We start from the raw sequence: 11,523 nt of genomic DNA, 5'->3' as shown, positions 1-11,523 counted from the left end.
TCCTCACAGTGTGGAGGTCTATAGAACCACAGTGTTACTCCTCACCTCCTCCTCACAGTGTGGAGGTCTATAGAACCACAGTGTTACTCCTCACCTCCTCCTCACAGTGTGGAGGTCTATAGAACCACAGTGTTCCTCATCACCTCCTCCTCACAGTGTGGAGGTCTATAGAACCACAGCGTTCCTCATCACCTCCTCCTCACAGTGTGGAGGTCTATAGAACCACAGTGTTCCTCATCACCTCCTCCTCACAGTGTGGAGGTCTATAGAACCACAGCGTTCCTCATCACCTCCTCCTCACAGTGTGGAGGTCTATAGAACCACAGTGTTCCTCATCACCTCCTCCTCACAGTGTGGAGGTCTATAGAACCACAGCGTTCCTCATCACCTCCTCCTCACAGTGTGGAGGTCTATAGAACCACAGCGTTACTCATCACCTCCTCCTCACAGTGTGGAGGTCTATAGAACCACAGCGTTACTCATCACCTCCTCCTCACAGTGTGGAGGTCTATAGAACCACAGCGTTCCTCATCACCTCCTCCTCACAGTGTGGAGGTCTATAGAACAAGGCCCCTTTACCAATGACCTCAAGACCCTCCTAACCCCGGCCATTATAGACCTGAATCTATTCTGAGCAGTCTGTCAAAGATAATCAAAAAGATTGACAAATACTCACTAAACCTACTTTATGAGTTCCAGTCTGGCTTCCGTAAATCTCCTTCTACAGATTCATGTTTAGTGTTTCATTATAAAAGAGGTGGATAAGGGTCATCTCTGTGGCATGGTCATGTTAGACCTACAGAAGGCATTTGATACGGTTGACCGTTGCATTTTATTGTATAAATTGAAAGCCATGGGCTTTAGTGACTCAGCAGTGAAATGGGCGGGCTCCTATGTGGAGAGTAGAATTCAAGTGGTGGACATTGGGGGTACAATGTCTCAACCACAAGCCATGGACTGTGGGGTTCCTCAAGGGACTGTTTTGGGACCATTTTTCTTTCTTTTATATATAAATGACCTAAAGTCTGTTTGTTCTTGTAATTTGTTTTTATATGCAGATGACTCTGCGCTACAAGGAGAAAAACATTATTCAAAGAACACTTTGCTCAGAACTTCTAAATGTTAGCAGGTGGATGTCTGACAACAGGTTATCACTTCACTTGGTCCATATTGTTTGGATCAAAAATGTAATTGAATTTAATTTAAGTCCTAGCTGGAGATTCTGGGATTACAGTCAAGGAATCAGTCAGTTACCTTGGCTGTGCCATTTCTCTGGTATAGGTCAGGCTCAAAAGGTAATCACCAAAATAAATCAAAGAATCTGTTTTTTGGCCAGAATCTCAAAGTTTCTTGTTAAAAAAACAATGTTTATTTTAGCAGGAGCTTTAATTTAGCCTTATTATGATTATGCATGTGGCTCGTGGTACAATGGTGTCACAGTGCATTTGAAACATACAGTAGGCTTCAGACCTCGCAAAATAAGTTAGTTTATAGGTAGGCTTATTTCTGACCTCCCAATGAGAACTCATCTTGAATCTTCCCACTTTGAGGTTGGGTTGGTTGACGGTAGAGGATCGAGTATCTCAGATACAGCTGTGTAGCTCACCACACACAACACCCTCACCACACAACACCCAGCACCCTCACCACACAACACACACCACACAGCACACAACACCCTCACCACACAACACACAACACACAGCACCCTCACCACACAGCACCCAGCACACAGCCTCCCACTGCGGCGGAGGACACACAGAGGAGCAGGTCTGGAGCTCCAGTGGCACTGCTGGAGGACTCACCTTTCTTCTTCTTCTTCTCCGTCTGCACTGGCGTCTTTTTCCCCTCCTCCTCCTCCTCCTCTCCCTCCTTCGTCTCCTCCTCGTTGGGTTTCTCCTCCTCGCTCTCCTCCTCGCTCTCCGTCGCCTCGTCGATGCCTGCAGAGGAGGTGGAGCGTGAGGTCAGGACGGGGTCATCAGGTCACCGTCTCTGGTTGGACCTCCGCTCCAGCCCCCCCGGGGCTCCGGTGGGTTCTACTAAACCCCGGCCTCATGGCTCCTGTCCGGGTCCACTGCCAGGGTTCAGGGTTTGATTCCCACTAGGGCACCAGGGCAGCCTCTGTCAGAGCATCTCCTCTTACATAACGGCGTCCAACACCTGGCGTTAACGTGACTTCATCCATTCATCCAGTGTTCATCCACACTGACCTTTGGGGACGCCCTCTCCTTTGTTCTGGTTGCTCTTGGTCTCCGGCTCCTCCTCAGAGCTGCAGGAGGGGAACAGGGAGGAGTTACACACACACACACACAGAGGAGTTACACACACACAGGAGTTACACACACACACACACACACACACACACACACACACACACAGGAGTTACACACAGAGGTTACACAAGGGGCTGTACGGTATGGACTCTAATGTATATCACTGTATGGTTTGAGGCATAGACGGTAACGGTATTATATCACGGTACGTTCATTTTATCTTCTAATTTCGATATAAATGCTTTAAAGGCATAAAATACTGGTTTACTGGTTAGGTAGCAAAACTGCAGAGAACAAATGCTGAATCTTTTCTCACGTTACGTCCATCTCTGAAAACACTCCCAGCATCTGTCTGTACGGCATGGAACGAGAGCTGGTGAGAGACTATTGCTCCTCCCCCTACCTGCTCTCATCCTCCTCCTCCCCCCCTCCCTCCCCCCTACCTGCTCTCATCAGACATGTAGTCTCCTCCCCCGCTCCCTCTCCCTCCCCCCTCCTCCCCCCTACCTGCTCTCGTCAGACATGGTCTCCTCCTCCTCCCCCCCCTCCCTCCTCCCTCCCTCCCCCTCCTACCTGCTCTCATCACACATGTAGTCCCCCTCGTAGTCCACCTCCTCCCCCCTACCTGCTCTCGTCAGACATGTAGTCCACCTCCAGCCCCTCGTAGTCTCCGTCGTCGCTGTCCTCTCCCGCCTCGTGGTCGCTGCCCTTCTTCTTCTTCTTCTTCTTCTTGCCTTGTTTCCCTTTGGCCTCCTTGTCCTTCTTAGCCTTCCCCTCCCCCTCTGGGGGGGAGAGAGAGAGAGAGAGAAAGGGGGAGGGAGGGAGACAGAGCGAGAGAGAGAGAGAGAGACAGGGGGAGACAGAGAGAGAGATGACAGAGAAAAGAGATCATATTGACAGCGAGGTTCCCAGAGGCTGGTGTTGGTTCCGTGTTGCTTTAGGCGTGGTTCAGATCGTCTGCATTTGAGCGCATGCAGCACGAGACTGGAGAACGTCCGAGTCAGAAACATGTCCCGTTCCACCACGTCCAGTCGGACACAGGCGCACGTCTGTAGTTTGAACGAGCATCGTTTGGGAGAGGGCACGCCTCTTTGAAAGGACTTATGTCATTGCTCACGTGGTAATTCCAACCAACCAGGGCAACGTCTTATGTCCGCATTTATTTGCGACCATATGCACAGAAAAGCCGCTGGAGGGAGTGACCCTGGAGCTCCCCCGAGTTTATAAAGCCATGGGACATGGATTTCATGATTTGTTTGAATGAATCAGTTCACGTCGGTCAGTTCGCCAAGAAGAGTCGTTCATTCGTTTGTTCGTTCGTTCGCATTTCCGGTAGCGGTGAATCATGATTCATTCGGTCAGACTCGGCTCCTCCCTCGTTCTCGTTCTCAAATGAATCATGATCGTGCAATGGTGCAAACGGTCATCAATCAACACAATATTAACTAAGGGGAGAACATGGCGGAGGGGAGAACATGGCGGGGTGGACTGGTGGCTTGGCAGGAGCCGCAGTCACGCCGACCAAATCCTCAGCCTTGCTTTCATCTGCACTCTACAAACCAGCAAAGAGAAGCCATGGTCTCATCCGTGCCACCAAGGCCATACAGAGGCAGATACCCGAGAACTTTCAGTTAGAGCCACAAAGTCTTGGAACTCAGTACCGAGCCAGATAAAAGAGTGGAACACCTTTGCTGTTTTTAAATGTAAGATGAAGTCATGGCTGAAATTAACCCAAGCATGTACCCATCATGCATACTGTTGTCTTAATGTTGTGATGTCCTGTTGTTGTGGTGTCCTAATGTTGTGCTGTTGTTGTTGTTGTGGTGTCCTAATGTTGTGATTTTATTGTTCGTATTATGTTGCTGTGTTTTACAGTTGTAGAATTGTGTGTTACTGTTTTTATACTTCAGTGTTAGGTTTTCCTTTTGACAGAGATCCTCTGTTTCCTGCCCAGGGACTACAGATGAAAATTAGCTTATAGTTAACTCTGGTACTGCTAATGAGCTGTGCATTGTCCCTGCTAAATAAATGGGAATAAAAGGGAGTCGAGTCTCGGAGAACGAACGAGATGAACGACGACGAACGAGAGTGGTGAATCAGGACGGTTTGTTCGTTTTAAAGAGTCGTTCGTTCGAACTGATTCATTCGCGAACGAGCCACCACTAGTTATCAGCAGCAATACTGATGTTTTTATCCCAGAATGCATTACGTTATGCGAGGCAACGCATGCTTGATGTGAAACTGGCCTAGTGTGAGCCGGGGATCCAGAGGGAAGAGGAAAGGCTCTGCTCTGTTCTTCTGAATGTTTGAGCAGAACACAGAACACCTTGAGGCCGTGAGACCACCAGGAGCTGCTTCAACACCGCCACTAATGGCATTAGATTAACATCTAACGAGCTCTTCATCTGCATGAGCTCCTCTTCAGCGCTGACCCAAGGCCAGACTGCTCAGCAGGAGGAAACACACTGATTCAGATTCTCTCTCTCTTTCTCTCTCATGGTGGTAGTCTCTCTCTCTCTTCCTTCTCCCATGGTAGTCTCTCTCTCTCTCTCTCTCTCTCTCTCTCTCTCTCTCTCTCTCTCTCTCTCTCTCTCTCTCTCTCTCTCTCTCTCTCTCTCTCTCTCTCTCTCTCTCTCTCATGGTGGTGGTCTCTCTCTCTCTCCCCCTCTCATGGTGGTTCTCTCTCTCTCTCTCTCTCATGGTGGTAGTCTCTCTCTCATAGTGGTAGTCTCTCTCTCTCTACCTTCTCCCATGGTAGTCTCTCTCTCTTTCTCTCATGGTGGTAGTCTCTCTCTCTCATGGTGGTAGTCTCTCTCTCTCAACCTTCTCCCATGGTAGTCTCTCTCTCTCTCTCTCTCTCTCTCTACCTACCTTCTCCCATGCTGCTGTCGCTGTCGTCGGTGCTCATCTCCAGGTCCTCCTCCAGGTCCGTGATGCGGAGGTCCCCTCCTCCCTTCTTCTTCTTCTTCTTCTTGCCTCCCTTCCCGCCCTTCTCCCCCTCGTCGTCCTCGTCGTCGGCGCCGCCGCCGCGCTCGGTCTCCCTCAGCCGGCGCTGCAGCATGATGCTGAAGTGGTTCACCACCTTGTTCCTCCTGGGGGAGACAGGGGGGAGCGGGTCAGATCAGGTGCTCCTCTCCCACCTCCCGCTCCTCCTCTCTCACCTCCCCCTCCTCCTCCCCTCACCTGCCCCACTCCTCCTCCTCCTCCCCCCCTCCTCTTGCTGCTCACCTCCCCCCCTCCTCCTCTCCTCCTCCTCCTCCCCCCCTCCCCCTCCTCTCCTCCCCCTCCTCACCTGCCCCACTCCTCCTCGGCCTCCTCTGCGGTCAGCGTGCGGTGTTTGGACTGGGGGACGAAGTTGTACCAGCCGTGGACGGGGAAGGCCTCGAAGGCCCCGTCGGGGCACTGGGTGAAGATGTAGTAGGAGGCGTTCTCCGTCACGCCGCCCTTCTTCTGACCTTTGAACCTGACGGAGCACAGCCGTTAACGATGCTTCAACGACAGGGAGACTCCCCTCCCACTACGCTCCCCCCTCACCTCCTGCTGGTCTGGTGGGGGACCAGACCTCCACCAGACCTCCTCCAGACCTCCTCCTCTCCCCCCTCACCTCCTGCTGGTCTGGTGGGGGACCAGACCTCCACCAGACCTCCTCCAGACCTCCTCCTCTCCCCCCTCACCTCCTGCTGGTCTGGTGGGGGACCAGACCTCCTCCTCTCCTCCTCCTCTCCCCCTCACCTCCTGCCGGCCTGGTGGGGGTCCAGACCTCCTCCTCTCCTCCTCCTCTCCCCCTCACCTCCTGCCGGCCTGGTGGGGGTCCAGACCTCCTCCTCTCCTCCTCTCCTCCTCACCTCTTGCCGGCCTGGTGGGGGTCCAGACCTCCTCCTCTACTCCTCTCCTCCTCCTCACCTCTTGCCGGCCTTGCCGTTGACCTTGAGGATCCAGGGCTGGTCCTCCACCTTGAACTCCCGCGTCACGATGCCGTACTTTTTCCTGCGCGCCTCCTCCCGCTGCTTCTTGCCAAACTCGCTCCCTGCGGCTCCGTCCGTGGCCTCCTCCTCGCCGTACATGCGCCGGGCGCTCAGGTCGCGCTCCATGCGGGCCTGAGAGGAGCAGGGTCACAGCGGGGTCACAGCCGGGGTCACAGCGGGGGTCACAGCCGGGGTCACAGCCGGGGTCACAGCGGGGGTCACAGCCGGGGTCACAGCCAGGGTCACAGGTCAGAGGAGGAGCCGGCCCAGACCTCGGGGGGGGGGGGGGGGCATGTGAACCGGGTCTGGACCCTCCCTCAGCGGACACCCTCCCCACCGCTCCTCCTCACCCCACCTTTACCTCGGCATTACCTTACCCCACCCCTCCACCTCACTCCTTCTCACCCCACGCCTCCACCTCCTTTACCTCACTCCTCCTCACCCCTCCACCTCCTTTACCTCACCCCTCCTCACCCCACCACCTCCTTTACCTCACTCCTCCTGTGCTGTATTGAGTCTCACACCCAAGGCCCCAATCAAAGGTTTGTTAATTGGGGGTCTCTAAAAGGTTAAGCTCTCTTCCACTAACCGACCCCGGACTACTACCTCACAGTCAATAGCGCACTCTGAATGGACCCCCTCTGGTATAGAGTTACTGCATTTCCATCCACTGAAGGTTAACTCCACTGTGGTCAACAGGGAATGAACACACCAAGAACTGATTCATTTGAGCAACGACAGTATTTGGAAATAGGAAAAAGTAAATAACTGATTAGACAGATTAATAGAACACATTCATTCATTCTATAATAACAGTGACATTGGGAGAGACTGAGCTCCATCTGGTCGTCAGTGGGACTCACCTGAGTCCAGGTGGAGCAGTTTACTTTGTCCCCGGCGTTGAACGCCATGATGCTGTACTTCTTACTGGTGTTCCTAGAGCAACACGACGCACGTCACCACACACATGACCACCGTGAGGCTAACTGTGCGTTCACACCAAAAGACACAATTTTCGCCTGTTCGCGCGAAGCTGCGAATGTTGTAGCGCGACTCAGCGAAATCTGTCGCTGTGCTTAATGTGTGCTTATTTGTGTGCACTTAACGTGTCGCGGAGCGTTTTGCCTGCCAACGGTCATTCATGCCAATTCATTCTCATCAACCATGGCCGAGATGTGTGTCTGTACCTGTTGTGGAAGAGGGAGAGACGTCGGAATGCCCGTCGTTTATGGGTTAATAATATAATCCGGAGGCGCACACCGCTTTGTGCCATGATATTATATATATCGTATATATTATATTATATAGATATTTATATATTATATATAGATATAGAGCTCCGGGAGTCACAAACGGCAACAATCACTTTCTCCTCCAAGCTGCGGTTCACTGAACGGTTGAACGGTGATTGGCTGTTTTACGTTACTTCACCCAGGGAGTGAACTGATTGGCTGTTACTTGACGTCACCCAGGGAGTGAACGCTGATTGGCTGTTTTACGTTACTTCACCCACGTTACCCACAGGCAGTGAACGCTGATTGGCTGTTTCAACGCGAATGCCGCGAAAAAGTTGAAATATTTCAACTTCTGCGAAATCTGTCGCTCATTCGCGCGACAAAATCCACATGAACGCGCCCGCCCGTCTTGTCGCCCCGTCAATCAAATCTTGTCGCGGGTCCCGGCGACAAAAAGTTTCGCCCGATACGCGTCTCTACGTTCACTTAACATTGAAATGTGTCGCGGGGCGAAGTGCGGTGTGAACACACAGTAACTGAAAACCTGTTGACAGTATTATAGACAGACAGACAGACAGACAGACACTCACTTGGGGACTCTGACTGTGTACTCCGTAGCCGTGGAGCTGCCGCCTCCCTGCGTCAGAGAAAAGAAACACACACACACACACACACACAGACACACACACACACACACACTGATGACACAAATAACGCAACACATGCGTTGCCCCACGTCACTGAAATCAGTTCCTCATCCTTTGTTTAAATCATATCTGCAGCAGCTGAACACATTATTTTATATAGTATATATAGTAGTATATATAATAGTATATATAGTATTATTAGTATCATCTAGGAGTATTCGCCAGTGTGTAGTCGGAAAGGCGAATCCATTTTGCTCCCGACTAGAACTCTGAAATCGACACGCGTTACTCCGTGATCTCTCCCCCGACTCTACGCTCAGTTCCAGGCGATGCCGTCATGGTCCAACGGGAGCCTCCCCTTCCTACCGGAGCATCAGAGAGACTCTCTCCACCCCTGAGGGCACGAATCAGATCAGCAGAACCCTGGAATACCGCAGAACATCTAAACCTGAAGCGTGTTCCTCTGGTTCTCCATCACTTGGACCCTGAGTGATAGCACCATTTATATCCACTGCTGCAGACGTCACGCGCTGGTATCACACGAGGCTACAGGGCGGGAGAGGAGAAGAGTTACCAGAGCCGTCATGGTGGTGGGTCCTCCTCAGACTCTGATCAGCCTCTTCAACGTTGTTCTGCTGGGAGGACAGAAAGCGTTACTCAATGTGGCCGTGATGCTGGAGAATGTAAAGTAGAACCACTTCAGAGCCTGTAGAGCATACACACACACACACACACCACACAGACACACACACACGTCACCATACACACACCCATCACCACACAGAGACACACACGTCACCATACACACACACCCATCACCACACAGACACACACACGTCACCATACACACACACACCCATCACCATACCGCGGTGGTTTAATAATACAGTAATGGAGTAAACACTGATGGACAGATTCACTCTGACGCGTCTCTCACTCACATCTGCTGGAATCATGCACAGATCAACACTGTAGGACGACGCGTTTATTAACACAACCAGCTACACAATGAGCTCCACAATGAGCCGGGCTTCCGATGGAGAGGAGAGGAGATAAGCGCGCGCGCTCTCTCTCTCTCTCTCTCTCTCGCTCTCTCTCTCTCGCTCTCTCTCTCTCGCTCTCTCTCGCTCTCTCTCTCTCCGTTGTGTTTCTATTGGACTCGACCTCCTCCTCCTCCTCTCACTGGTTATTCACCAACTCGCTACTTTACCGACTGGTTTCCCCACAGCAGACTGGTTCTTCACTGGTTCCGTCACTGGTTTCTTTACTGGTTCCTTCTCTAGTTTATTTTCTTCCAAACTGGTCCGTCGGGCTGCTGGGCAGAGACGGAGCATGCGCACATTGCTATTTAGTGTCCGTCGACTAAAGCGTCCGGAGGGGAACCGAGAGGAGCAGAAAGGTTCCGACGCGACGAGCGGAAAGGTTCCGTCCGACTGTTTCTTGCAGAGTTCTGCATTCATCGCAATTTGTATTTCCATTATTTCTACTGATGACGGAAATATGATTATGAAAACACATCATATTGTTATGTTTCCTTTTCACAGCCTTTAAATAAAGCTCATCCGAGGAAGCAGACCTGAGATAAATGATGTATCAGTAGATCAGTATAGAATGAGACTGTCCTTTGATCATTGGAACCTGGATTTAACATCCATGGTAAAAACGATGTGTAAAGAATAACACAGGGTGTTATGCCGTTTTCATTCAATACCTGTAGATTAACAGTTTTGGGAATGGGACAAATCATCATCCAGACACACAAAATGGCAGCTGCCGTCATAACCTCACTCTTCAGCCATGACAAATGTGGGAGACGCACCATGAACGGTTTAAGAACAGTCATTTATTTAACAAAAGGCAATCAATTTAACTAATCATGAACAAAGTGTGGAGTGTGGATATCAGTGGAATCAGTAGTGTGAGGTGTGCATGAGGGACGATGTTGTAAGGTGCGTCCCAGAGGTGGCTGGTGATGGAAAAGGCCATGAACACGTCGATGGAGTAGTGCTCGTTAGCCGCCACAATGAATCAAATCCCAAACCGCTTTAACACCCAGGAGATGGTGTGTATCAGATCCCAGCTTTATGGAGTGTCTGCAAAAAGAATCATGAAAGGATAAATCTAGTGATATATTCTATACTTTGTCAACAAATTCCAAGAAGAAACAAGAAGAAAAAACAACTATAGATAATTGATCCTACTAACAAGTATTAGTTGTGTAGCCAAAGCCTGGTGTGGCATAAACATGGACATAAAGCATTTTCATATATATTTTGGAGTTTCCCCTCCATAAATAAAAATAAATAAATGCTCACCCACCAACCCATGCCCCATTTATTGTGAAAGCCCTGCACAGAGCTAGCACAAGTGAGAGCAGAAGCCAGGGTGAGAGTTCTCAGTCATTGTTAGAGGGCCTCCCTTTATTTTCTATGGATTATCACATTGAAGAAACCCTTGGTGTCATTTATTCTTTTTATTTTACTACTGCATGAGACCATCATTATTGCCTTATGGATGCCCATGGGATAGGAATAATTGATTTTTCCAGTACAACTGCACCTTGCAACAACTTCTATCAAAAGTTTTAAAACAAACAAGAATCTGGCATATTTAGGTAGCAATACCTGAAAGAAGTAATCATTACATTTCCATGCACAAAGGCTTCTTTAGAACACAGCAGAAGCAACATTGAACGGTTGCTAATTCTTTATAGGAACATTGAACGGTTCCTAAACATTATGAATAATAATAATATAACACCATGCAAAACACAACAACTTAACGGAACATTCATTTACGGGAACAATAAACGGTTCCTCAATATTAGACTGAAAACTGAACATGGATAAATAATGCCAGTCTCCATAGACACTCACCGACATGATGGACTTTCGGTCTTCCTTCTTCTCAACCGCAACCGGTATGCTAAAATAGTATTGTGGGCGGGGCTGGACCTTTCTAGGCGGGACTGGTCGTCCAGCTACGCCTTCCCGCAGGCCACAGCCGTTACCTTCCCGCTCGGCGCCCCGCCGCGCCGCCAGACTAACGAGTGGATACCAGGAGAGGGTCTGCGCAGCGGGGGACCGCGCACCGCGCATTGTGGAACATGCAACGCGCAGCGCGCACCGCGCACCGCGCACTACGCAACGCGCATTGTGGAACATGCACGGAACCACGCGCACCACGCAGTGTGGAACTCTGCAGTCATGATGGCGCTAAATATAGACAAAGGATTTATGTAAGCGGAGGGGAATCAATCCATCGCGCGCATTCCCCCTCACACAAAAACCATGTTCGATGTGGTGGATATGGATGGTGTGTGTGTGTGTGTGTGTGTGTGTGTGTGTGTGTGTGTGTGTGTGTGTGTGTGTGTGTGGTGTGTGAGTGTATTATTCCATCTCAG

The 11,523-nt window shown here is 50.5% G+C and overlaps 1 protein-coding gene across 1 annotated transcript in view; it reads right to left on the bottom strand.

Moving 5' to 3' along the window:
• The window catches only part of gtf2f1 (general transcription factor IIF, polypeptide 1), a gene marked incomplete at its 3' end in the record, with an annotated part of 10,757 nt that extends 1,706 nt beyond the window's left edge, over positions 1–9,051 (bottom strand). Inside the window, exons 1-10 of the mRNA XM_084488517.1 lie at positions 8,695–9,051; positions 8,064–8,110; positions 7,102–7,174; positions 6,177–6,370; positions 5,566–5,736; positions 5,145–5,365; positions 2,899–3,055; positions 2,211–2,269; positions 1,744–1,940; positions 1,512–1,593 (exon numbers count right to left, since the gene is read on the bottom strand). Coding sequence (XP_084344643.1) covers positions 1,512–1,593; positions 1,744–1,940; positions 2,211–2,269; positions 2,899–3,055; positions 5,145–5,365; positions 5,566–5,736; positions 6,177–6,370; positions 7,102–7,174; positions 8,064–8,110; positions 8,695–8,706 — 1,213 coding nt within the window. The 5' untranslated portion in view covers positions 8,707–9,051. The remainder of the gene's footprint in view (positions 1–1,511; positions 1,594–1,743; positions 1,941–2,210; positions 2,270–2,898; positions 3,056–5,144; positions 5,366–5,565; positions 5,737–6,176; positions 6,371–7,101; positions 7,175–8,063; positions 8,111–8,694) is intronic.
• Between the last annotated feature and the right edge of the window lie 2,472 nt (positions 9,052–11,523).

Source organism: Micromesistius poutassou, assembly GCF_964030765.1.
Source record: "Micromesistius poutassou genome assembly, chromosome: 1".
NCBI lineage: Eukaryota > Metazoa > Chordata > Actinopteri > Gadiformes > Gadidae > Micromesistius > Micromesistius poutassou.
The sequence above is the reverse complement of the archived record's forward strand: the minus strand, read 5'-3'. Positions and strand labels throughout refer to the sequence as shown.